The sequence below is a fragment of the Coptis chinensis genome, chromosome 8, assembly GCF_015680905.1.
Source record: "Coptis chinensis isolate HL-2020 chromosome 8, ASM1568090v1, whole genome shotgun sequence".
Lineage (NCBI taxonomy): Eukaryota > Viridiplantae > Streptophyta > Magnoliopsida > Ranunculales > Ranunculaceae > Coptis > Coptis chinensis.
The window spans coordinates 90,139,964-90,167,792 of record NC_141463.1 but is presented as its reverse complement, the minus strand read 5'-3'; the positions used below and the strand labels follow the sequence as shown (position 1 = coordinate 90,167,792).

Genomic DNA, 27,829 nt, shown 5'->3' with positions numbered 1-27,829 from the left:
ATAGAAATAGTTTATTCTTTAAAAATAGGGGTGAAGTACGTCATTCATCATTATGATTTTTCATTCATTGAATTCTTAAAAACCAAATAATTTTAGTTTAATTAGTTGATTAATTAGAAGCAAATTCTCATTCCTAGTTTAAATTAGTTCACTAAAATAAATAAATAAAAATTGTTTTAAAAAGCATTCTAATTAGTAATTGGTTCATTAAATTTCTTCTCTTAAATTTTCTCTATTTCAAGATGTGGTTCGATTCTAATTTGTCATTGTTCTTTTAAATTGTTGCATGTTTGAATATTTATTTTTATTGATTTGCAGGTTCTAAACGAGAAGAATTTGTGCAAATCAACTAATAGTGACTAATGCTTAATGACTAATGACTATGCAGCCTGTGTTATTTAACAATGCTAAGCTGATTATTCTTGTTACAGACTATTGTATTTAAGCTTTGTTTGCTTGATGGTTTTAATCACTTAGCCACTGTGAAAGAGTGTAAGTGTGTTATCTAAGCTACTTTAAAATCCGCAACTCTCATCTACAGTCCCGCAATAGTGAAAAACTATTTTTTTTTATGTATCTCTAAATTTCTTGGTCATTTTTTGTCTTACATATATGATTTTGTTTTGACTATTTTACCCCCAGTTTTTTTAGTAAATTGACGATATTACCTTTCTATGCTTTAAGCAAAACGCATAACATGCGTGCATCAATCTAGTATACTTAAAATATAAGAAATTGTGCAGTGTCTCTCTATACTAGTACCATACCAAAATAGTAAAGGGACCAATAGTAAAACTGATGTTTCTTAGTTAGACTTGTATATATTAGTATATTAGTAGTTAATGTAATGTACATATTCACATGTTCGTATGATACACATTATGAACTTAGTTTCTTTCTAAACTGTTCTTGTTGTCCCTATTGTAAAATAAATTCGGTTTGGTAAAAGAGAAAAAGAAATTCAGTTTGCATTGATTATTGAAGGTAAAAAACAAAAAGGAAATTCAATTTTACCTATTATTCATATTTAGAGAAATTCCAAAATTAATTTTGCCGATCAATTGTTCTTCTTTCACAAAAATTTATGAGAATAAAATATACAATTTTTTTAGTACAAAATGCTATATAATTGTTGTTGAATATCAACCTTGAACCCTTCTGTGAAAGTCCTAGGTCCGTTTCCATGTGTTATCCATAATACGTAGTATAACTCGACAATTTAGCCTTTTTCGAAACAGCATCAAGAAATCCAAATACTTTGAAACTCGTAATCACTCAGTTCGATTAGTACGTCAACTGCGCAAAGTGCCCAATGCCTCACCATTAGGTAACAATGGTAATGTATGAGAATATATACATGTTTGTATACCATCTCAATATTTTTCGTTGTTTGTTTTTTGAAAAATGGGTCTGCAATTGAAAATTCAAAGTGTTGTGAACACATGGAGCTTGGATTTGCACAAATCCATTAAAAAATGAACGAGTAATTTTTCTCCCAAATTACCTCATTTGAGATGAAATGGTTGAGAAATGAGTGTGAAAAATATTTAGTCTCACATGGGAAGAACACCAAAGAGTTATTGAGTGTATAAGGCCTAATTGTGGCTACTTGAGTTGGACCCCAAGAGGTACGTACCACTAATTTTCTGTGGAGATGGAACGCAGTCAAGCTCAACAAGAATATATATTCTCAACCAATTTCTTAACAAGGTCATGTCCGTTTGGGCCTATAAGGCTTAACAGTTTCACTTGAAACAAGAGAGAAAAACCCTAGTGAAATGGTGCAACGGTTCGAAATGCTGTATTATACCAAAAATGTGCGTCCTTTTGAAAAATGTGACTGTTTGAACAATTGTTTTGTTATTTCGAAAATGCACCACTCTCCTATAAATGTCGGACGTTTTTGCATGAAGAGACATCATTTTCAACATCTCGATCTTCTCCTCTCTGTTCTTAGTCAAAACACAATGTTGAGTTTGTTGATCAATTCTATGGAATTGAAGTGTTGCTTTCCATAAAAGGAAAATTTTGTTCTATTTTGGATGACAATTTTCCATCAAACCTTGAAGCACTGTAAGAGGGAAATATGTCTTTAAAGACATAGTGAATCTTCACTAGGCTCGGATTGACATTTTCATACTGGATACATTTGAGAGAAATATTTGTACTGTTGTTGGTAATTGGTAAATAGTAAGTATATTTGGGTTATGGTTCATTAGAACACATGATACTAGCTCTTCTTTCAGCAATTGACCCTTCTAGCGTTGGTAGTTGACAGTAAACCCGTTACTAGAAAAACAGGGTGGAGGTGGATTCATCAACATTCATATGGACAAATTTTACATTAGAAAGTAGTTGCAATTTGATGGTGAAAAGAGGTTTATATTTAGAAGATAGGATACAAAGATCAGAGAGAATAAAATCAAGAAGAATAATTGAAGTTTGAAGAATTGTAAAAGTTGAGAGAGAAAAGTATAATAGGTTTTTGGAGATTTGATAATTTGATAAACAAACTAAATTGGTCTCCTTATATAGATTAGCCAAATTTGATGATAACCAAGAAAGACAAAATACTAATTCTAATTAAACTCAAATAAGATACTACTAATTAAATAGCCTTCCTAATTCTATAGAACCTAAATAGAAGTTTATAATTGCAAGCTTATTGTCCTGCATTAGCCTTCTACCAACTATAGTTCGGGATTTCGGAGTTCTCGGAATTCCGATAAATCCAAAAACCGAAATTCATCAAATTTTGACCTCTATCATATTTGGAATTTCAATTGATTTCGGAATAATAAATATTTCAACTCTATATTTGAAATTCCGATTTTTTGAAAAACCGAAATATTAGGCGGAATTGGAAGGTTTTGTTCGGAATCACGAACACTGCTACCAACACATAAGCAAACCAAATTTGTCCTTGAATTCTTCTTAGAATAGCAACCTGCAGTAAAATGGCCCTCATGTGTAAATGTCAAAAGTAGCCTCCTCAGTCATTAATTAAGAACCAAGTTATCCAGATTACAGGATACCCAACATGAATCTGATTCAAGTCTATCGTTTCTTTCTTTGATGGGGGCCAAGATAGGCTGGTGTTTGAAGAATCCATCGCATCAGTTGATTGTCTGTTGCTCAGTATCTATATTTATTCTTTGACTCGTCATGTTGCAAGTGAACTGCAAGGCATCACTTTGTATATTTACCAGTGTTACACGTATTACTTCTCATGTTCCATAACATGTTGGAAATATTATCGATCGAAAGTATTATTCTGGTCTTCATGTTAAACATGGCCTTAGGAGTCCCTACATATATTCCTTGGCATTGGCATGTTACACGTACATATATGAAACTTTCTTATATGTATAGTCCTCTGACTCACCCATGGACATTCTTTAATCCAAGGCCCAAAATATCGATATCGATTAATATATCGGTGTACCCAAAAACCGATATATATCGGATATTTCGGATATATCTATTTTTTTGGTAACCAGTCCAAACTATTTAAAATATCGGAAATATCAGATATATCGGAAATATAATATCGGAAATATAATATCGGAAATATCGGATATATATCGAAAATATATTGGAAATATCGGATTTATATTTTAAAATTGTCAAAAAGTCAACCGATATATATCGATTATATCGGAAATATCGATTATATCGGCGATATAAAGTTTCATATCGGAAATTTCGATATATATCAGGAAAAAAAAAAAGTTCTATATTCGGTGGATATATATCGGAAATATCGATATCGGTGTACCAAAATACCAATATATATCGGCGATATATCGGATATATCGGCGATATTTTGGTCCATGCTTTAATCTACTCGGCATTATTTTTGTTTCTATTTATATGTACGTATTTCATTTTTGTGTGTGTGAACGAGTGTTGTATAATGGATAGGTTGATGTAAAATGAGATTCACAAATAACGTCATCAATTTATGCGAGAAAAAAATGCTTCAGTTAAGGACGGTGATGATGAGATGATAACCGTGAATATATTCGTATCCTTCTTATCAACAAAAAGTAACAATGACCAGTCAAAGGGGCATTTCTGATATAATTTTATTTATATTATATATGTTATATGTGTTGTATGAGAATATGTTATATTATACGAAAAAGAATACTTCTTTCGCTCTTTGTATAATGTTGGTTCTTCCAAATAATCCTTAGAAGATAAAAACATTTCAACGTAAATCTCATGCATACATTATAATTTCATATTAATATATTGCTAACTTAGAACCAAAAAAAAAAACAAACAAACAAAGATATACAAACATCAGTATTTAGTATTAGTTTTTTGGACTTCGTAAATAGTTTCCAGCTGAATTGTTAATACGTCTTAGTCATCAACACGCATGTGATTTTTGGACTTGGTAAATAGTTTCCAGCTGAATTGTTCAAATTATCTGAGTTTCATTACTGCTCTAGGATCATAAAATTGATTCCTAGAGTAAACTACAAGAGATAAGCTGCTTTTGAACTCATGCGTGGCTTTCGAAACTGACTTATTAATTGAGCACCAGAACACGAACCTATCCCTATAAAAGGCCGTCTTAGTTTAGTTTCATCTCACAAGGCAAAACAAGGTCTTAAACAACCAAAGCAAAGTACACTCTCTGCTTCTCTCTCCCTTTGAGGAAATTATGGAGCTGTTCCCAGCCTCAGCAGGCAAATATGGTTATTGGCAACAGTCAACAACCGTCTCCTATGGTTCCCCGGGCTCACCACCAAGAAGCCCAAGTCCACCACCATACCAACCTATGTCCTATGAGAAGCAGTACTACTCAACCAACAATAATAATGAGAAGCAGTACTACTCAAACAACAATAAGTACCAAGCAAACCGTATGGGGGCCATAACCTCGTACGCCAATGGGCGCAATGGGAGCCTAATTGACGATTTATTACCATCTTCATTCCCTCCAGGGACAGACCCAAAAGCGGCAGCGTTATTTCAGAAGGCAGACCAAGATGGAAATGGATTCATCGATGACAAAGAGTTGAAATCAGCTCTCTCTTCTTACAGTTCTACCTTCAGCATCAGGACTGTACGTCTCCTCATGTATGCTTTTACCGGGACAAACACCAGAATCATTGGTAAATTCTTACTTGATAATCATATATTTTCTTTTCTAGGATAAATTTTCTATGTATGATTTTTATACATTGATTTTCATACATGCTCTTTGAGAGGACAAGCTATACACAGGTGAAATGAAAGTTACCTGACACGTCCTGCAGCCAAACACGTACATATATGATATATGTACCTATATATGAAACCAACTTACCTAGCTCTAAAGGTTATTTGCGCGCGCATAAACACATAATTTCAGTGCGAGCACCATATAATTTCAATGCTATGATGTCTGATAATTCGTAAAACTACAGGACCCAAGGAATTCGTAGCGGTGTATCATGGTCTCCAGCGCTGGAAGGTACGACGATATGTTCAACTGATTTTGGCACTCAATATAATACTAGTAAGTAGTAGTACACTTCGTAACTTTTACACTGAAGTACTGAACACAGTAACTTCTATTTTCAGGGTATATTCCAAAACTTTGATCGGGACCGAAATGGAAAAATCGATTTATCAGAATTACGAGAAGCACTTCGCAACCTTGGATATCCAGTTACTGAACGCATTTTGAATTTGCTCATCGTCAAGTTTGACAAAAATGGCGGTAACAGTATGGGAGTTGGATTTGATGGTTTCATCGAGTACGTTTTTGTTTATTTTTATGTAGCTTATAACTTGATATTGTTTTGTATATTTTTTATCACAACCATTTTAATTTATTTTTGGCTTTTGGAACACAGGTGTTGTCTCACTGTTAAGGTAAACATTCTCTTGATTTATTTAATTAAGTATTTGTGACATTATCTCTAGCTTAATTTTAATTTTCCAGTAATATCTCCTTTTAGTTGTATTAATTTTATTTTCCTTCTCCATGTTGATGTAGGGACTCACTGATAAATTCAAGGAAAAGGAGCAAATTTCCTATGGATCAGCAAGTTTTACTTATGAGGAATTCATGTCTACAGTTCTGCCCCTAATTGTAGCGTAAAGCTCAATTACATAGCCTACGCACAAGCGAGTGTTATGAAATAAGTTGGCTGCAAATGATGTAATTATGTGGCTTTTCTAAAGCCATGTACTGCTTCATGTCCCTTTGATAATAATATTACTTTCATAGTTGTGTAATTATATGGGGTATTTACATAGTTGTGTTATTAATTATTTAATACACATATATAGTGCTGAACAAAACACACAGGAAGGGTCTTGTTAACTGGAAATGGAGAAATGATACATTGGTTAACTAGGTGGTCATCTGCAAACTGCAGAATAACAATATCAGGCCGGAGGTCGAAAGCCTCTTACCAAGCCTAGATCCATCACCATCTTGCTTAGACCTTCCGTGACTATATTAAACATAAAAGGCGAGATGGGATCACCTTGTCTTAAACTGCGTTGTGCAATGCTCGTTGTTGTGCAATGTTCACACGTTGTGTATATTGGAGTTGGAGGTTTCCCCAACTTCCAAAAGTATATACCTGCTCAAAATTGAGATCTATGATCCTGAGAAGGACATCTGGATTATATTGCTTACAATACCTTCTCCTGAGTCCTGACACATAATTTAGCATTCACAGCCTCACAGGAGGTACGGTTATTAGTGGGAAAAGAAGGTGCATGTTTTGCGCAAAAGGGCTAGTTCACAGGTGATGGATTATGGAAACAGCAATAAACCATTGCTAGCTTGTTGATGCTTAAGCCATATATTGCGCAAAGGGCTAAGCTAGTTCACAAAGTCAGATGCAATGTAATCTCACTCTCTCTCTCTGTAACACATTCTTTTATTCGTAATACAATTCTTCACTTGCGTGCAAAAAAAGAAATATGTTATTAATCCGGTATCTATCAGTCAAGGAACTGAACTTTCTTAGTTGCCAGAGTTCAGATTGGGACACAGCCATCTTAGCAAGCATAGATGGAAGTTTTGGCAATTCACAGTATGTTTTATGTCATAATTAAGCCGACAGTTTTCTTCTGCATAGTTGGAATTATGATGATCAAAAGGGACATCTGCTTGCAGAAGATCACCAGTGCTGTACGTCCAAAGTAATATAATATTGTGGAGTAATTAAGCAGCACATCAAGATTATACTGGGCAGTTTCCACTTATCTGTCAGGTCTCGGCATTTCCTTGTGAAGTATTCTTCAAAAATTGGGACAATGCCTTTCATGCAAGTGAACTCGTTAGCTTGTGCTTTGCACTGAAATCACCATATTGGACCTGTCAAACTCTTATTTCCGCAAGGAGTAATGAGCCAGGGAAACTGAAAATATGTTGTCCCACCCATTCCACCAAACATTGTATTCTCTAAACTCGATCGACTTCCTCAGATAAAGTTCTGACATTCCCACTTAAGCGATCAACGTTTCCACAAATTTTGTAGAATCCAGATCATTTCAATAACCGATAAAAAGTCATTCCGCAAGGCCAGCCAGTGACGATATCAAGAAATCTCGTCTTGGTCGGTTCGGGTCGGGTTTGGGACTAAACTGACTAGGGTGATAAAAGCCCCTCATGATTGAGGGCAGGGTTGAAAGAAGTCAAGCATGGAAACTCAAGCCATTAACCCCTCGACTTTCATTTTTGAGAGCCAGATCGGGCCGGCCGGCTAATTATATTTTACAAGTTTATTTTTCTTTTTGATGATTTATTTATTTATTTGTATCATATTTTTGATTATGTATATCAATTTTAACTAAATATACAAAACTAATTCTTATGCTTTTAAAAGAAAAAAAATAGTTGAAAAATGATATTCTTAAAATATCTATATTTTTCATACTTAACTATGTTGTTAGGTTGGATTTGCTTTTATATATGACTTATATACTATCATTCAATCAATTACAAAATGTAGTTAAACCCTAGATATCCTCATAGGGACGACATCCGATACCGTTGGATCCGAGATCCAATGGTCCGAAAATAAAAACAAATTCACCTTCTCTCTCTTCCTTTTTGTTTTGATTTTTTGAACCGTTGAATCCGAGATCCAACGGTATCGGCATATCACTCGTCCCTATGGGGATATCCTCGATAGCCCAGCCTTACAAAAACGCGATATGTTATGTTATATTATAATCTATCCCCATTGAAAACTAATTTAGTGATTTTTTTAATACAACTTAGATAACGATGAGGGCCGTAAATACATAAATATAATATAAAATAACAAGAAAACATGCATAAATATAATTTAGTGATTTTTTTTTATACAAATAGTATAATACATAATATAATGTAAAATAACAAAAAACATATAAGGGTCAAGTGAGGGCTAGTGAGGGTTAATGAGGGTCGGGCTCATGCTTAGGCCCCAGGCCAGCCCCTTATAAGCAAGAGGAGCGGCGGCCCTCAAATATGAGGAGCCAACTTTTAAAGGGCATAAACATGCAATTTTGAGTGTGTGTGTGTGTGTGTGTGTGTGTGTGTGTGGTGTGTGTGTGGTGGTGGGGTTGAGGGCCAAATTATCACCCTTAAAACCGACCACCGAATCCGACCCTATCGGTTTTATGTTTTTTTCCTGAACCAAACCAAACTCGGCTGGGTTATACTAACCGAACCAATTAATTTTCAACCAACCAATATACTGAACCGAACCGACTATGTTACAATTTAACCGATATTAATCCGACCCAAATCGACCGTTTTAACATATTTTAAAATTAAATCAATTAAATATGTATATTTTAGTATATATTATATATATATGGTCGGTTCGAGTTGGGTTTAAAACTAAACCGACAACCGAACCAATCCAATCGGTTTCATATATCTTGACCCAATCGAACCGACTAATAAACATAATCCGACTGGCCCTACGGTTTGGTTTGGTTCACCGGTTTTATTTGTCGGCTTGGTCGGTTTTATGCACACCCCACCCCAATTAGAGACGAGGGGGCTTCGCCGTATTTTTTGTGATAGTCCCACATTAGTAAGCAACTACTAACTTTGTCGTATATCTAGACTATCTTTAGTCTAAGAGTGCACTTTGAGTACAAATGTTTTTGTGTTGGGAGGGGACTACCACACCAAATCGTGGTTAGGTCGAGCTTGTGTGTGATTAGGGCAGAGGACGGATCGGGTCGGTTCGGATATGACTATATCCGAATCCAAAAGTTTGACAATATATGAACCCGAACCGAATCCGAAAAATCTTATATTTGAATCCGACCCGAACCCGACCAACTTGATCGGATAACACCTCGAGCACATTTATACCCATAAGGACACCTGTGTTAACATACATGCCATCTGGCCTTAGTCATTTAACTTCTATTCGGACGTTAGAAGATTTTTTGTGGGGAAGGGGATTGGATGCAAATTGAATGAGTTGAATGGACTAATACATCTCAAAGGCTCTCTGAGGATTTCCAATCTTGAAAATGTGAGCAGTGCTAGAGATTGCGTGGAAGCGAATCTAAAGGGTAAGCACAACCTTGAAACGTTATATTTAGAATGGAATGACGAAGGTGTTAACAGAGTGAAAATTGATTTTTGATGTGTGCTGGGAAACCTCGAGCCACATCGAAATCTTAAAGCGTTGTTCATACAAGGTTACAGAGATAACAGGTTCCCACGGTGGATGACGGATCCATTGCTCCCCAAATTTAGTCATCATTGGTCTTGTACAATGTAGAAATTGTCAAAATCTCCCAGTACTTGGTCAACTCCCATCTCTTAAGGAAGTACATCTGGAGAAATTGGATGCTCTCCAGTTCATTGAAGGTGGTAGCGTGGTGAAGACAAAGAGAATGGTTCCCATCACTGGAAGAAATTTACCTTTTTGCTAACCTAACCTCGAGAGTTGGGTAAAAGAAGAAGAAGAAGAAGTGTCCCTTCATAGCGTTGTTGTGTTGTCTGTTCGCAATTGCCCCAAATTAAAGTACAATGCCAATGCTTCATCACTTGAAAATTGATAATAAAAAAAATGTAGTGAGAAGCTGATGCTGTCATTGCTCAAAGTGAATCGAAAAGAACGCACCAACCTCCTCCTTACCCAATTCTTGCTTCTCTTGCCAATCTGAAATATTTGGATATTTCTTCCTGCGATGACCTTTTGTCTTTGTCGGAAGATGGGTTACAGAACTTGGCTTCTCTTGAAACTTTGAATATTAAATTTTGCCCCAGAATGGCAAGTTTGCCAGAACAAGGTTTAAGGGGTTTAACCTCCCTTGTGTCTCTGAAGATTTCAGATTGTGAAAGCTTGGCTTCTTTGTCTGGTATGAGGTACCTCACTGCACTTCAAAACCTGCATCTTGCCCGTTGTGAAAAGATGCATATTCTGGAGGACGACATGGATGGTCTCACTTCACTTCGTACTCTCGAGATTGAAAAGATCCCTAATTTGGTATCAATACCCAAGGGACTACAGAATGCCACCGCATTAAAGGAGTTTAGCATCATTGATTGTGAGAGTTTGTTGCATGCTTTCCCAGAAGGAATCTCGTTGCCCACCACACTAGAGAAATTGTGGATTGGTAATTGTTTCAGTTTGATGAGCTGGCCGAATGGGTTGGGAAACCTCACATCACTTGTGGATCTTTGGATTACTTGTTCCAGAAACTTGCAGTCTCTGCCAGAAGAAATGCGACACCTTACTGCTTTAAAAGATCTAACGATCGGAGGCTGGGACGGTTTGAAGACTTTGCCGGAATGGCTGAAAAGCTTCACTTCCCTTCGTTTCTTGCAAATCTATAATTTTCCAGATTTGCTGTGCGTTAGATTGGATCCATTGCCTCACTGCACTTCGAGTACTGCAGATCTACTTCTGTGATGCCTTGACAACTTCGATGTCAAAAGATACAGGAGAGGACTGGCACAAGATAAGCTCACATACCACAAGTCGAGGTCAATGACATTCGGATACAATAAAAAAAATCTTCAATGTCCGCTCTCTAGACATCGTCAGCATAGTCATTCTTCAGGTATGTCCTCCCACTTCCATCCACAACCAACTTAAATTGATAATATCTGTTGTGCTGTCCTTATCCACATGTTTTCCATTACAAGATGTCAAACCCCACCACACTATGATGTATGATAATTCGTTATTGGGGATTGGGAGGGTTCAACAAGTACACCAAATGTTGTGGGGAGACCTCTTATGACTCAAGGTCTAAAGTGTTTCTTCTTCCTCAAGCCTGCCTTTTCCTCCAGAAGAAGTGCAACATCTTGCACCCTTGCAGAGTCTTTCCATAAGAGGCTTGAAGGGTTAATCTACTTTGCCTGACTCGCTAGTAAACTTTACTTTTGCTACAAGTTTTTGGTTTCCTAGATGTGTGCTTGCTAGAAAAGAATGCAGTGATTCTCCTCTGAACGAACTATTTTTATATCTGTTTGTTAAATTGACATATCTATGGCTCAAAGACACAGGAGAGGAGTGGCACCAGATATCTCGGTCCTAAAATTGAGCTCGATTGAATAAGCACACAATGAATTGCAGCCACAAAGTGTGCCTGTGTTATCCTTGTGAACACATTTTTCTTCTTCAGGGTGTTATACCAATCTTTTTCACAATCTACTTGAAGTTACTTTTAATCCTCTTCCGACACTACAAATTGACCTTGCTTTCTCTCCCTCCTCCCGAAAGTGAACTTTTCTAATATGGCGTTATCTGAATACAAAATGTTTGTTGCTCCGTCATTTTTCCTTGAATATAATATATTCTGATTTCTATTTTATTCTTTTCTGGTAGGTTGTTCGATGTTCTATGGATTGATTAGTAGAGGCTCTTAGTTCATTTGGTCCGTCGTATATCCTCAACTTGTTCCAGTTAGTCATAGTCTGTAATGTGTTTTATGGATGCAATAAAAAGGTCATTCTCACAAATCACAAGAGTGCCTCACTTTTGGTTAGAGCAATTGAAAGATCATCAGAAGTATGTCTGGAGCATATTTTGCTATTTCAGTATCTGTAGCAGCTGAAGATGACAGTTACTATTGCAATTTTTGAGATTTTAGAGCTGGTAATAATCTTTAATCCAGAGTACTATGTTATAAGTGGTTATTATCTTTGAATTTCAGTACTGGAACTGGCCCATCTTTTTTGTTAAAACCATCACCAGTAATTGTTGTATCCTCATCATTTGGGTTACGAAAAAACAAACTTTTTATTTCTATTCTATTTTCCTGTGATAGGTTGCACGAGTGGGACCTAACTTGGCTATGTGAGGCATCAAAAGAAATTCAATCTGACAGTCTGAAGGATGATATCACTTTGAGACAGTTCTGTCTTTTTTTTGTAATATGGAAATATTACCATTTAATCAATTTTCTAAAAAGAAGCGTGCAATATCTCTAAATTATATTCCAAGTTTGTTGCTTCCTATGCATTGTATGATGGAAATTAGAACAAAGGTTATTACATTCTGAAGATCGAAAAGGTAATTAACTTCGTTCTAGAGTGGCTAAACATGTATCCTCTGTGTTCCTATTTCAGAACCTCAACTCCTATTTATAATATACCGTCCCTCTGAAAATGGTTACAGGTTTGAGCTGAAGCATAGAGACATATTTCTTCCTGATGATATTGTTTCAAGTTTTGAGTGTGAATGTTGGTGTACGTGGTTTCAGTTGCCTATGTAACACAGCTACAAGGAGGTCCGAACTCTGGAATGCGTATGTCATCATGGTTGTCATTATTCTTGGCAATCACACACTAGTTGGTTAAATTTCGAAATGGGCCTGAGAGAGTGTAACATCGTTGTACATTCTATCAGACTAATCTACTTTAACCAACAGCACTTCAAAACCTAGATCTTGCAGGCTGTAAAAAGTTGCATATTTCGGAGGACAATATGGATGGTCTTACTTCACTTCTTACCCTCATGATTGAAAGCATCCCTAATATGGCATCAATAACTGCAGGGCTACAGTTTGTCACAGCCTTGAAGAAATTTGTCATCAAGAATTGTCAAGGTCTGTTGCAAGCTTTTCCAGAAAGAATCTCATTTCCCACCACACTAGAAAGGTTGGAGATCCATAATTGTAGAAGTTTGATGAGCTGGCCGAATGGATTGGGCAACCTCCCATTACTTACATCACTTTTGCTTTATCTGTCCTCAAACCTGTCACTGCCAGAAGAAATCACGGCCTTACTGCCTTAAAGTTTCTAATTATAATAGCTTTCATAACTTTGCGGAATGGCTGCAAAACTTCACTTCCCTTCAAGTTCTTCAAATCTGTGATTTCCAGATTTGCCTTGCTTCACCAGAATGGATTCAGTTCCTCCCGCACTATGAGAACTGAGGGTAAGTTGGTGTCATGCCTTGAAATTTCAATGTCAAAGGATACAGGAGAGGACTGACACAAGATAGCTCATATTCCCAGAAGCATCGTCAATCTCATTCAGATACAATGAAGAAAGGCCTTAGCGTCGGCTCTCTTATCCTGGTCATCTTATTCACTCTTCTTCAGGTACTTCCCTTTACTCCCTTGCACAGCTTACTTAAATTGATAACATTCACCATCATCATAAACCAATTAGCTATCTTTGATTAGTTAAAGAAATCTGCTACTCTATAATCTAAATTATTCCTTTCTGGTAGGTTTGTTGAATGCTTTTAAACCAAATTGAATATTTGATGCCTCTACTTTCCTCAAATCTGTCATCAGCACTGATATCACATTGCTCCAACTTCTTTTGTGTTCTGTAACATGTATTGGGGTTAGAGGTAGAGCCTTTAAAAGACCTTGAGAAGTATGACTTGAGCATCTTTTTGCCATGCGACTTCCCAAGGTTAACTAGGAAGACAGCGACTATTGGATTCTTGAGATGGAAGCAGGTAACAATCTTCATCATGGAGTAGCCCAGTCTAAGGTTTTAATATCCATCCCATTCCAGTAACATGATTTTTGTGTTGTCAGTTTACAAATCCAACCGTGTGTAGTGATAAGTGAATTTTAAGGGTTGACTACTTTGCTAGAGTTGCGTGGAAACCTCACTTCACCTTGAACCTTTTTGATGCCCAATTTCCCACATATGAAGTGCTTGCGCCCCAGATACCTCAATAGTCGCCAGGTATCTTTTCATATACATCTGACGATAATCTTCATAAAATGCAAATCTTTATATTACTATTCATAGATCTATTTTTCCCAGTGGATGAATGTTAATTTGGTTTGACCTAAGAACCGCATGATCTTTGCCATGCGGGAGACGTGGGTGGTCAAGAGACTCAAAGTCATAGACTATTGTAAGTTGATCTAATTGTTCTTGTTCTATACGGTGATTAACTTGTGAGTTTACTTGACATGGTTTAAAAAACTTCCTACTGTAGGAACATGTCCGCAGACATTTGTGTATATGCTGCCCTCCTGGTCCCTCAAGTGATCTGAACGACCAGTATCACTCATCTGAAACTGCAGCTTTTGGGGTTAGTTTTATTGAACAATCTTTGTGTTCTGTTTGGTGTGAGTATAAGTGAATAATTTTGCAAAGAGTGATTTTGCGTCATTTACAGGAACCTTTTGATGGCCTTTCATGCATCAAGGCTTCTGAACCAAAAAAAAATTTGATCTTAATCAGGTAGGCATGTGGTAAGAACTTGGTATGTTATTTTTTATTAATGTAATTGTTGCAGGAGGCATGCTCTGTTTGGTATGTATAATTCAGTGCACTTTAATTAATTTGACAGGATGTGACAGTTGGATCTTCAAGCCTCCAACGTTCTCAAACAAGCCATTTAGATCTTACTCAGGTTAGAGTTTTGCCATTATTTGTATAAAAAAAAATGTAAAAATTGGATTGTTACTCTTATTCACAGGGTTAGAAGTAGGTTTAGGTAAAATTTGGCTTGATACTCTTATTTTATTTTTTGGTTTAGGTTAATCATGTTGGTGGACCATCAGATTCGTGGCCTCAGGATGGTTCAAGCTCAACTTCGTTGGAAGTAGTAAAGAGGTTTGTATGGGAAACAGACGAGTTGCTGGTTTTGGTGGTACAATTTCAAATAGTGATGGACCTGTCATTAAGCCTTATGCTGGATCTTAAAAAAAAAGCCTTATGCTAGATCCGCCGGAGAAGTGCCATCAGTAGATTCAGAAGTTCTGGCTCTTTGGAATGGATTGAAGTTACTCTCCACCCTTCCTTCCAGCCCAGTGTGGATTGTAGGGGAATCTGAACTTGTCGTCAAGTGGACCTTGGAGGGTTACCCTTATGTTCTTCGAGATACAGTCCATTATGTCTAGATTAGTTTTAGGACGGATCTCTCATATTCTGATATTCATAGGGAAGGAAACTCTCTGGCTCATACGCTTGCAAATGAAAGCTTAACAAAGGATTCCCTAACCGTTTGGGATCAAATGCCAAATCTGTAAATTTTGTATCTCTACGTTTTTTTTTCTCCCTCCAGTAAGAGTGCCAAGACCATATGTAGTTTATTTCAATTTCATTTCCACATACATCACGTTTAAGAACAAGGTGTTTATTGCTTCATTTGGATATTTTTGGAGTGAGAAAGTTTAATTTGATACAACTAAGGGTCCGATAGTTTGTACAGTTATTTTCTTCTTTCTTGGTATTTACTTGTTTATGCTACTACTGATCTACGAATACACTGGGATATTTGTTTTTTTGGGTTAAGTTATAAAAGGGTCTTATAAAATGGTTTGTTTTTCATTTTAAGTTCCTCTTACGAGTATTTGTAAAAATAGAAAAAACAAATACATGACATCTTATAGATGGTTATTTGACAAATATAACTCTACTTTATATCACATTTAACTTGAATAGATAAATTTGAAACAAACCTATAGTTTGATTTTCGATTTCAAATCAATTTTGATGATTAGAATATTGATTTTAAGAAACTACTTTAATTGGCGGTGGTGGTAGTAGTCTTAATAGCACGGTGGTAGTAGTAGTAGAGGTGATGATATTGGTCTTAATAGCACGATGGTGGTGGTGGTGGTAGTAGTAGAAGTGGTGGATGTCTTAATAGCACGGTGGCGGCGGTGATGATAGTCTTAATAGTACGATGATAGTGGTGGTGGTGGTGGTGATGATGATATTGGTCTTAATAGCACGGTGGTAGTGATGGTGGTGGTGGTAGTAGTAGAAGTGGTGGTGGTTTTAATAGCACGGTGGTGGTGGTGGTAGTAGTAGTAGTAGTAGAAGCGATGGATGTCTTAATAGCACGGTGGCGGTGGTAGTGATAGTCTTAATAGTACGGTGGTAGTGGTAGTAGAGGTGATGATATTGGTCTTAATAGCACGGTGGTGGTGGTGGTGGTGGTGGTGATGGTGGTGGTAGAAGTGGTGGTGATTTTAATAGCACAATGGTGATGGTGGTGGTAGTAGTAGTAGTAGAAGCGAGTGGATATTTTAATAGCACAGTGGCGGTGGTGTTGATAGTCTTAATAGTACAGTGGTAGTGGTGGTGGAAGTGATGATATTGGTCTTAATTGTACGGTGGTGATGATGGTGGTGGTGGTAGTAGTAGAAGTGGTGGTGGTTTTAATAGCACGGTGGTGGTGGTGATAGTCTTAATAGTACGGTGGTAGTGGTGGTGGAGGTAATGATGGTGGTGGTAGTGGTGGTGGTGATGAGGATGACAGTAGTGGTGGTGGTGGTTTTAATAGTTTGGTGGTGGTGGTGATAGCCGGTGGTGACTAGGGCAATAGAGTTATTTGGAGAAGAAGATAATGAAAAGAGAAGAGAGAAATGAGACTAGGGGTATATGGACGGGGGTGTTTGAGTCATTTTTTAAGTTATAAGACTTATAGAATTGAAGTAGATCCAATTTTGGTACTTATAGAATTGGAGCCTCTTATAAGACATTTCTAGTAGAATGCAAAAAACAAACTAAAAAAATGTCCAAAATCACTAGGCCACATCTTATAATAGGCAAAAACAAATGCCCCTTAATATACCAAAGGCACTTTCGCCACACTCCCCTATTAATTTAGAATTTTCAATGTCTGCTATCTTGAATTCTGCCATACCACATATCACATCATGGATATCAGATGTAAGCAAAACAGGTTTCAGTGTTTTAATGTAAATGTATTTAAATAAGAGCATGTCTTGGTCTTTGAGATGTATGGTGCTTGAGTAATGTGGGCCTTTGGATCAGTACTTTTGCCATGCAATACACACGCACCCCTTGGTATGAGTGGCCCAGATTTGATAACATACCATACGACCTGCGCACCATAGATTTAGCCTTTAAATAAAGCCTAACAAAAGCATTTGGTATATTTTCTAATCGTACGAGTTATCATTTATTGATGTATGATTTTATGACATGTACTGGGAAATAGTTGGTGCTCAAAATGAAAGCAGAATGGTTAGTGATTTTGTTGATGACTTTTTCTAACGTTCCCTGCTCGGAACTATTGAATGGTTATGCAACACTGCGCATTCTTGCTTCGCAGAATTATAATGCTTCGTTTTTGAATAAAATTCCAAACACTTGGAATTCATGAAAGTTCATTTACTCATATCATCAACTGTTTCATTTTTGAAGCCAAGGAAGGCGGAAGAAAAAAATAGTGGTTTTGCTTTGTTGTATGTGCCTCCTTAGTTTTTAATGACAAAACCAGATCTATGGGGCTTCATTCAGTTGAGAAAATATTGAGTAATACTATAGGCAACAACAGTTTTACCAACAAACAACACTAACTGGCCGGGGTTATCCCAATTTGACTAAATTTCTGGCGACTAGGATTTCCAACGACAAAACAAAAGCCTAAATAATTTTTAGCCCTCTGCTAATGCTTCATGAGTACTCCGTTTCATTCCCAATTTAATTTTCCCTCCACCCATCGTGATTTCCACTAACAGCCCAAAAAAAAAAAAAAACTTGAAACAGTTAAATAAGATTAGAGAGAGAGATCTGAAATCATCAAAATAACACCAAAATTAACTTCGACTTTTGCACCAGTAGCTAACAGCCTAACACAAAATAAACACTAGTAGCTAACACAAAACAAACACCAATTTGCCATCAACCAACAAGTAATCAATTTACAATCCATCTGGTTCAAAACTTTAGAGACATATGCCCTTCTAAATAACACCAAGAGTGGTTCAAACTATTGCACCATAGCTAAACGAATCTGTCTTGGTTCCCTTGATGAGTCTTTAAACGTAGATGGTGGTGTACAAGCACCAAACTGACGAACTAGGTGGTGAGATCCAAGATGGCCATGATCACTTAGCTGTTGAGGTGTGAAGTGCCCCTGCTTCCGATACGTTAAAAAATTGAAATAAGTGAGCCAATTAAGAAATTAGAACAAATGAAAAAGTTAAAAATAAATAAGTACACAAAAGATTTTTGTGTGTTTATCAAACCATGAGTAGTGAATGAAATTCTCTAAATCTTGGTTGGTTGAGCATCAATGAACCTAAAGGATTGCATTGCTCCTATTCCAAACATTAGATCAATAAAAAAATAATAATAATAATACATACGAAACACTAGATAAGAAGAGAACAACAGTGCATACCATATTTTGAAAATTTTGTTGTATGTTATATAAGTTGGAGTCATATATCGAGCCATTTAAATCTGACAAAGACACTCTAGAACACAAACGAAAAAATTATGTATGAGAAATCACAAAGCAGAAATCAATTATTAGCTTAGGAAAACATAAAATAACATCTACTCACATGATGCTTTAAGAAAGAAGTTACTACATACTATATACACAAACATACTTTTTTTTGTATAGTTTTCTTAATTCTTTTCGTGAAACTTGGTTGAGCAGAGTTTTTTCATGTTAAAGCTTCGCAGCCTTCTCAGCGGTTGTATTGTGTTGCAAATATTATTAAACTCTTGGAGTGTATTTGGTTGTTCAAAAATAGGTTCTCAGTAATCCAATGTTATTTGCATAACCCCGCAACCAAACAAGTCAATTCAAATATTTAAGTGGCGACCCACAATGAAGAAGCTAAACAGATTAACCATCGTTGATTTACCTTTGAGGTTATGCTCTCTTATATTGTCAGTTGATCATATCAGGGGCATTGCTTGCATTAAGCATATTTCTCCCTTCCTCAAAATTTAATGAGTGAAAATCCTAGAAAAAAAGTAAAGTAGTAATAAGTTCTTAGTTTTGGGAAAAAAAAAAAAAATCATCTATAAAGTAAGAGAACTATGAAATTAAACAGGACAAGTGAACACTACTACCTTCTTTGCATTTTTCCTTGCTAGGTGAAGTCTTCATATTTTTTTTTCCCTTTGTTTAGTCTCTGAACAATTTTTTCGAGGGATTAGTTTGTTTCCTTTTAAATAGTCCTAGCCTGCACACGAACAGACCAAAGGAGTAAGAATATTTTGACCATCTCCATATGCTGGTGAAACGGTGTTCTTCTTCGAAACAGGCTTAGCGCTCCCACAAGCACCATTATCATGACTAAACTTCTCTTTTAAAGTATGCACATGCACCATCAATTCCTTATACCTGTCTTCACAATCTACTACCATATCCGCAACCTCTTCAAAAGCATTACACAATTCATCAAAACGACGTGATTCAGGTTTGGTAGACCGTTCGTCATAACTAATCTTAATTTTGGTGTGTCTTCGTTTGATATTTTTATTCCATCTTCGTAAGATGTACTTATCTGGTACTTGGTAAATCTTCTTGTGTAGTAAAACCATAATAGAATGCCTACATAGTATCCCCCTAAATTGAAAAAACTGACAATTACAATCAACTTCTTTGAGATCCCCATTAAACCTAACCTTAAATGTGGCTCTGCGAAGGCTAGCTCCAAATGGTACATCTTCATTTACTTCGTACTCTTCATCTTCCTTACACGTAGATAAATCACAACAAATTTTTCCTCTCAACTCTTCTTGGAACTCTAGAAATTTTGCTATCGTATAAGCACTTTGAAATTGCTTCTCCATATCATAAGGACTTATACAAGGGAGCCTCGATTTAAAAGAATTAAAATCTGCTTGATTTTCTTTTTCCGCCTTAATTCTCAAAGCATTTTCATATTGTCCAACAAACCGCGTGAGAGTAGTTTTTGAATTAACATAGCCATCAAAGAAGGCATTCATGCTCTAAGCCGTTGTGTGGTTGACATTCCAGCCCAAAAGTTGTCTTTCACTAATGTAGGCACCTAACGATCTCTTTCCTTGTACAACCTTCCTAACCATTCATTGCTTCCGAGATCGTAATTTAAAACGAATTCGCACCAATTTTCTTCAAATTCTTCTTTTGTTAAAGAATCATAGACTGCAATCTGCATACATAATTTGATTGATTTGTACTCATTATATCCTTTCAATTTTTCGCCAATTTTTTTCATGATATCCACAAGCACCATCGATGTCACGCATTAAGAAAAACAGTAGCTATGGCATTTTGCATTGCTCTAGCTTGATCTGTAATTATTGCACTTGGAGGACATCCATGCATACATACTAGCCAAGATTTAAATAGCCATTCATATGTCTTAGTATCTTCACTTGAGATAAGACCACAACCTAACAACATTGATTGACCATGGCATGTCGTACTTGTTTGTTAAGTACGTTGCATCAAATGTAATAACATCACTAAACTCTTTGCAAGCTGCCCTACACCTACCATCTGCCCCAAAACACATTCCTCAATCGACCTTCATCGTCTAAATCCATTGTGTGAAAAAAGTCAGAATTCTCAGTTTGCATTTTTAAAAAGTAACTGTGCATAGCATTAGCATCTCCTTCTCCAAGATGCAAACGACGAAACTTTTCAACATGATTTCTACAATCTTTCTCTAAATATGACAAGTTCTCATGACCCTTTGCTTCAAAAACAAATGAATTGATACTCTTATTCAGACGGATGCCGGATTCGTCATTGGTTTCAAGCCTTCTCTTCACTTTTTGTGTAAGTTTCCTATTGCATCTATGAAACCTGGATTTGCTCAGACCTAAACCATGGTTATGTCCAAGTATTGCAGAGGTTATTATCCACTTTCCATCAAGGCGAAGAGCTGCTGTAATTCTAGCTTTGCAATCTGTTTTTGATATTGGACGCATATTAACTAGACTTTTTGATGTGCGCCGAATCTTTTCTTGATGCGAACAAACTATAGTCAAATACTTCACATCCCCGTTATCATCTTTGGTACTGCTTCTTTTACAAATACCAAATCCCAACTCTTTTCCGTATCTTGCATAAAATTCAAGAAAGTCATTAACGGAGCTAAACGACATTCCCACTGCAGGCTTCTCAACTGTGAGTTCTACATTAATTGTTTTGTCCACTTCATTCCCTTTAGTTTCTCCCATCACCTCTTTATTTGAAAAATTATCTGGTACTTCTTCCATTGTTATTCTAACGGCAACAAAAAAATGAAACTAACATCATCTTTGGAAAATAAAAAATGAAAACAATTTTAGAAAAGGTGCTACAAAATAATGGTGAAAACAAATTTTACGTGTTTTTAAAACTACTGATTTGAGTAGAATTGAGATGAAAGTTAAGAGGAAAAAAAAAAATGAACATGAACATAGCACACTCATCCATAAGATGAATTAAAAAATTATAAACTGGCCTATAATTTTTGGTTGGAGAAAATAGTACTCTTGGAGAAAATTTTAATTGTCGTTAATCGTATTTTGCTGAAGTCATGGAGGGAAAATAAAACATCGTGGAGGGAAAATAGAAGTCGGAGTGAATGGATCGGAGGAGAAAGTTACTTAGCTTTGTTTTGTTAGTTTTGTTAGTGGAAATCCTAGTCGCTTAAAAATTTAGTAAATTGGGGTAACCATCGGTTAGTGGCTTTTGTTGGTAAAATTGTTGGTGCGTATAGTATTACTTTCGAAAATATTAGCTGATCAAGGCAAAATTGGTTGAGAACTTATTGAGGCTTTAGTTATTGCAATTCATCCAGTTTGAAGTTTGGTCTCTTAAAATGTATCACTTTGGGATGAGTTGGAACCGATAAATTGTTAATAAGGATTGAAGTATTTTCATTATGCTATTTAATCTTGAATTGAAGCTTTAATGTCTTACTCTATTGGGTGATCACCAGTTTTAAATTCAATCAACTCAGAAAAATATTCACAACTTGTGTTGTATATGTTAGAAGATGTTGATTCCCTTTTTAGCAATTAGCGAATCGAATTTTTGAAGGGCAATACGTTTAATACTTCTGAATGTTTGAAAGATTAGGAATAATTTGCAATTTTTTATCTTGAAAAGTATAATCTGGTTTTTTTTTTTGAATTTTTCAAAAATTCAATTAAAAATTCGTTGGTTGTTGGCATTTAAAAAATGAATGAAAATTCGATTGTGTTTTTATAACTTTTATGTAATTTATGTCCTCACTCTTATTTTAAGTCTCCTACTCTTACATTCTTAATAATATATTAATTCAAAAGTTTTTTTATATATATTTTTTGAACAATATTTAAATTATCATGTCGTGTGTATTTTGAAATTTGACTGTAATTTCAATCCAAGAGCAAATAAATTAAGGTAATGTGGACCGTTCAATTGGTTTTAATGTTTTCGTAGCTAAAATGCTTGGATATGTTTGTTATGTTGTAGAGAATGATAACTATTATTAATATTTACAAATCTAATATCACGAATTTTTGCAACCAAACGTTTAAACGCGTACTAATTAAACACAGCATAATTATTGTATTGTGAATTTTTGACCGAATATTTAACCGTATCGTTTTTCTAACTCACTAAATAATTCTTGAATAATTCCCGTACCATATTGCTAACAAGGGTCAGTACTTGTATAGAGTAGACCACAGAAGTTTTCATTTGACAATGATATAAAACTGGAGTATCTCCAATCAAACCATCTTTTGGATGGAGACCTACTAAAGTACTGAACGGCAAGTAGCACAAAATTCTAAATTCGACAATGCTTTGCCTCCACAATCTGTAATTTGAAAAACCAATTCTAGGTGGAAGCAAATCTGGAGTTATCACCTGTCTAGCCGCATCTGTGGATGCAAATTTGTAATTTTGGCCCCGTTTTAAGTTAATTATTAAGTTGATGACTTGGAATTTTAATAGAGCTTGAAAAATACCCTTGTGGGAGCTTTAATATTAAGATATAGATAAAGATAGATTTTTTTCCAATTTTATCCTTCTATGTTTGGTATGCACAAACATCTACATCTTATACTACACTTGTGCATACCATTTCCTTGTGATGTTTGGTATGTACAGACATTTATGCATACTTAAGGGGTGATCTTGGACACACCTATAAAAACACTCCCGTACCCCAATTTTAAAATAAATAAATAAAATTATTTGAGACATATTTAGGTTCCTAAATTATCTTTTTTTTTATTAGACGTACCCAAGACAAAACAAGTCATTTACTTATTCTTTTTTCTTTAAAACAAATAAAAAATATTCTTGAATTCTTCTACAATAATTTACCTCACTCTTTAACAACATTTCTCTCACCAATAAGCATGATTACAAATCAACAACTAATTATTTTCAATTCTGAAGTGCAAGATTACAAGGCCATGTGTTGTTGCTGCTTTTTATTATTATTTTTTTTTTTTTTGCCCCTATTGGAAATGCCCCAAATGAATTTGGGAGATATTATTGGATTGAAGCGGTTATTGGGGTATGACAAAAACTTTAGTTAGTTATGGGGTATGTGAGTGGTTTTATGGGTGTGTCCAAAATCACCCTACTTAAGGTGGTATGCACAGACATTTATACGCACCGGGTATTCTTGTTTTTTTTTTTGACAAGAGTCAACTATTGTCTTTGAGAGTATTTTTGAAATGAGGGTGGCTTTTTGGGTTTATTCTTTCGGAATTTTGTCCTTATCAGTTTTGTCCCCTTTAATGAATTATTCAAATACAACTTAACAAACAAGTTTAAATTGATAGGGGGGTTTGATGATTTCTTATTAAGACAGTGGAGGAAACCAAAGATAAAAAAAAAATGGACAGGCCAAAGTGATTAATCATTGGGCTTTTTGTTGAAACATCTTTAACAGAATTATGGCGCTGCCAGAAATAATAATAGAAAGTCAGACACAACTATGGTAGTGTAAACAAAATAGTTTATTAACCATGATTGCAGGGGACGGACCCACTATATGCTAAAGGTATTCAGTTGAATACCCTCAAAGTTTGGAGAAAAAATCAAACAAGTGCTGACTAATGATAAGTGCCTAAAATTGTATATTTTATATATAATTTTATAAGCACTTCATACTATCATTTATGCTTAATTGCTTATTTTTATGTCAAATCATGGATTTTTTTTGCTCTAGTGCATTAGGCATGTGCTTTATGGTTATATTGGTATATTTACGTACATGTGTGCATCACTTGAAATTTCGTATTTTAAATTTTCTTGTAGGAACCTTGCATGGGTAGCACACTTAAAAGTCCAAGCCTAAATATATGAATTGGCCCAATTTATTGGATTGGGAAATTTTGGTTTAGTCAAGAGGCGAGGCCCAATAAAATGTGGTGACCCTTTCATGAATATATTGTGCTGATTTTCTAAGCTCGTGCGTGGAAACAAAATCTTATCTGGGATTTGATGAACAGTTTTTTCGTGTACGTCACAGGGGCATTTTGGTCTTTTCATTATCTATAGTGGGGAATATTTTAGTCTTTTCACTTTTTAACAGCAACTGCAACTGAATTAGAAATCTAGAAAACCAAAAGACCAGAAACCTTCGTTCCCCATTCTTTCTCTCTTTCTCAATTATCTATAATGGCTCTCTTTCCCAATTGCCTTAAGCTATTTTCACTATTTTTGTTATATCAATTCTATATTCTCAATTTTTGGTTACCACAAAAATAATGTATTGTGTTTGGTGGTTGTTTGTCCTCAATTACTGTGTGTTTTTTATTGTATACACTCAAAGGAAGTTAGGTTATGAGTTTGCTAATAAATGTTAAGTTCAGAAAAATATAAGTCATTGTAGATATGATTATAGTCATCATCTGGGATTTGATATACTTGACGTTCTACTTTACAATAATTTTGACTCTTACGCTACTTCATTTGTTGCAATGGGTTTAGTTGGAGATGTTGTTCCAATGATTGTTAGAATACACAAAAAATTTATTGATAATTCAACTAGAAAGTTTTGCAAGCTCCATTGAAATGAACAAAGGTTGAGAATGAGATGCTGAAAGAATGCTTATAATTAGCCGAGTGAGGAAAGGCTACAACACTCTACATATGTAATTGGTGGCCAATGTGAGTTACATCATTAGGTAAATTCCATTAATTGTATATATTTTATATGTCCAATACATCTTAGTAGCAAGAACTTAGATAAGTAGTTTACACTTTCACATTAAAAAACACGAAGTTGGTGGAAGTTTAATTGTAGATACCTTGGGCAGTTCATAGATTTAGACCCTGCTGCAGTCATAAGAGATGAAAAAGTGATATGCCACCACTGACATCAGAGTGATAAAACTGTGATAACTTAAGATCACCACTTAACAATGTAAAAGTTATGTCAATCGAATATTGACACCATCCTTATGGTGGCACCAATGTTATTGCAGTGTTTTAACAAGATGACATAAAATTTAGCCGGGAAGAGAACTTGGGCCGTGGATCAAGTTGGGGTTCCGAGATTAAATGGTGAAAAGGGTGTCAAGTTAGCCACCAAATCACTTTGCGAGTCTCTGTTGGAGATGGATTTGAAGCTCAAATGGTAAGTAATACATGGATTTTGCTTTTATTTGAATACTTTCATTCCGATCTACTTTTGATGTTGTCTAATTAGTCCGTGTATTGGATTACAGAATTCAAATGACTGATTGATTGATGTCAGTGGACGAAGTATGGGTGAAAGATGGCAAAAGGGAACTCATGCCCTTGAGCTTATTCTTGGGCTACCATGGTGACCAAATGCCTTGTTCGCAAACAAGTCCAAATAATGAAAGTGGATGAATAAGTTCAAGAAAATCCAGTATGGTATCAATCTAAATTTTTGTAGATGATTGTACAAGATTGATAGCAACCTATGAAAGCAATCATAATCATCTACTCACTCCAGCAGCCATGTCTATGACACTGATATCTTCTATTATTTGTTTTCTTCTCCTTCAATATGTAAATTGTAAACTTCAGTACAGAACTAATACGTGCATCAATGTTATCCTCACTTAAAATATTTTGTTACTTTAGTATAACTTGAGTTGGATTGATTTCCCCAATTTTGTCTTCAGATGTTTATGACAACATCCAAGATATTAGGTCAAGAACAAGGTCTTCCCTATATATATTCAATTTATTTTTTACGGACCTCGAGACATGTTGTTCAAGGTTGCGTAGAGTTAAGTTTGAGACATATTGTTCATGGTAGCATAGGCTTTTTAAATTTTCATAATGGCCTTCGTTTGTGGTGCGTGTGCTGATGCCCAAAGGCATAGCTTTGAGGTGGCATCGAAGGCATGTTGAGTTAATGAACCCAATCTGAAAAATGAACCTTGAAATTCTTTTGAAATAACCAGTCTCACGTGAATGTAAATTGTTATTTGGTGAAGAACTTATGGTCACTGAACTGCGAGGGGAAATTGTGGTTTCTTGATATCAGTAATCTCTTACTATTGTGTGAGTTAGTGACATATTGAGAGATCAAATGCAAGCTCCATTTACTATCCATCTTAAATTGGCAGCTTGAGATCGTATCTCTCACTTTCACATTAATCTCTGATCTTACTAATATTGGACATGTAAAGAGGCCACAATGAATTTAGAGAAGTATAACCATAGTTTGGGATTTTGGAATTATCGGAATTCCGACAAATTCAAAAACCGAAATTCATTAAATTTCAACTTTATTGTAGTTAGAATTTCGATTGATTTCAAAATTATTAATATTTCGACTCTATATTCGGAATTCTGGTTTTTTGAAAAACCAAAATATTGGACGGAATTCCGAAATTTCGTTCGGAATCACGAACACTGAGTATAACAGCCATAAGGTGTGACATGAGGTTTCTTCCGCACTTATTGTTAGTGTCAAAAATTAGAAGATTGTGTTTAATTGCCTAATATTCTATTGCATGACCTTAGACATTTAAAAACTTTTGTTTAATTCAAAATTAACTATATTGGTCATTGAAATTGAGAAAATAACCCATATAATTTCATGCAACAAATAAAAATCATCCTAGGTCTGACGCGCAAAGCGCGTCCACAATTGCTAGTAATGGAATTAATGAACTCGCCATGAAGATGAGATGATGTTGTGAGATAATGAAGGCATGGAGCGGAAATATGAGATATTAGTGAAGGGAATATCTAAACAATATAATTAAATAATGTGGGGTGTGAGCAATGCTGCAATGGTGAAATCTGTTTCTGTCAAGGTGACAGAATCGTAATTTTAACGTTTCACGGTGGCAATTTCTTAATTTTGCAAATTATTATTATTATTATTTTCACTTTTACTTTTGGAGGTGGCAAAATGGTAAGTTTATTATCGAAAAAAAAAATGGTAAGTTTATTATGGGCCTATATATACATATATATGACAATTTCCAAACACACTAGTATCATATCCTGCATTCATATGGGATCTTCTATATTGGGGCAGCATGTATTAAATGGAAAGATCTCCACCAAAGGCTATAAAAGGGAGGCTTGGTCAAGGCATTAGAATGCAGACTTGAGAGAAAAAACAATGACCGCAAGCTAGTTCTTATTAAATTTTAAATTCATTTTAGTTAGTTCATTTTTTTAGAGTGAGAGAGAGCTTGGAGTGTGTATTAATTTTTTTTATTTCT

General features: G+C 35.4%; 3 protein-coding genes, 3 long non-coding RNA genes and 1 pseudogene across 10 annotated transcripts; 4 read left to right on the top strand and 3 right to left on the bottom strand.

Annotated features, from left to right (window-relative positions):
• Positions 1-4,577: 4,577 nt before the first annotated feature.
• Positions 4,578-6,240, top strand: LOC147484210 (calcium-binding protein CBP-like). Its single transcript, XM_086578113.1, has 5 exons — positions 4,578-5,129; positions 5,424-5,470; positions 5,581-5,756; positions 5,856-5,874; positions 5,999-6,240. Exons 1-5 carry the CDS (start codon positions 4,676-4,678, stop codon positions 6,101-6,103), a joined length of 801 nt encoding a protein of 266 aa, XP_086434239.1. The 5' UTR covers positions 4,578-4,675; the 3' UTR covers positions 6,104-6,240.
• LOC147484209 (protein ANTAGONIST OF LIKE HETEROCHROMATIN PROTEIN 1-like) lies at positions 6,203-9,793 on the bottom strand (annotated as a pseudogene). The gene is made up of 3 exons (XR_015205546.1): positions 9,779-9,793; positions 7,430-7,600; positions 6,203-7,316 (listed from the first exon to the last, which is right to left on the bottom strand). The product of XR_015205546.1 is annotated as a protein ANTAGONIST OF LIKE HETEROCHROMATIN PROTEIN 1-like (transcript).
• A 1,121-nt stretch (positions 9,794-10,914) lies between these two features.
• Positions 10,915-12,339, top strand: LOC147484208 (uncharacterized). The gene is made up of 3 exons (XR_015205101.1): positions 10,915-11,043; positions 11,814-12,083; positions 12,256-12,339. It is a non-coding gene; the product is annotated as an uncharacterized LOC147484208 (long non-coding RNA).
• Positions 12,340-13,406: 1,067 nt separating this feature from the next.
• LOC147484207 (uncharacterized) lies at positions 13,407-15,628 on the top strand. Of its 3 annotated transcripts, none has more exons than XR_015204667.1 (8): positions 13,407-13,533; positions 13,795-13,901; positions 13,984-14,137; positions 14,219-14,312; positions 14,397-14,492; positions 14,580-14,644; positions 14,754-14,816; positions 14,943-15,628. It is a non-coding gene; the product is annotated as an uncharacterized LOC147484207 (long non-coding RNA). The 3 variants fall into 3 exon arrangements; XR_015204666.1 differs by having other exon boundaries at positions 13,789-13,901; XR_015204665.1 differs by lacking the exon at positions 13,407-13,533 and having other exon boundaries at positions 13,708-13,901.
• Positions 15,629-19,360: 3,732 nt separating this feature from the next.
• On the bottom strand, positions 19,361-20,134 carry LOC147484206 (protein FAR1-RELATED SEQUENCE 5-like). The gene has a single exon (XM_086579725.1). The coding sequence runs from the start codon at positions 20,132-20,134 to the stop codon at positions 19,361-19,363; it is 774 nt and encodes a 257-aa protein (XP_086435851.1).
• Positions 20,135-20,662: 528 nt separating this feature from the next.
• Positions 20,663-21,394, bottom strand: LOC147484205 (protein FAR1-RELATED SEQUENCE 6-like). Its single transcript, XM_086579724.1, has one exon. It carries the CDS (start codon positions 21,392-21,394, stop codon positions 20,663-20,665), a length of 732 nt encoding a protein of 243 aa, XP_086435850.1.
• A 3,371-nt stretch (positions 21,395-24,765) lies between these two features.
• On the top strand, positions 24,766-26,209 carry LOC147484204 (uncharacterized). 2 transcript variants are annotated; one of them, XR_015205069.1, is made up of 3 exons: positions 24,766-25,280; positions 25,598-25,749; positions 25,841-26,209. It is a non-coding gene; the product is annotated as an uncharacterized LOC147484204 (long non-coding RNA). The 2 variants fall into 2 exon arrangements; XR_015205068.1 differs by having other exon boundaries at positions 24,803-25,297.
• Positions 26,210-27,829: the final 1,620 nt, after the last annotated feature.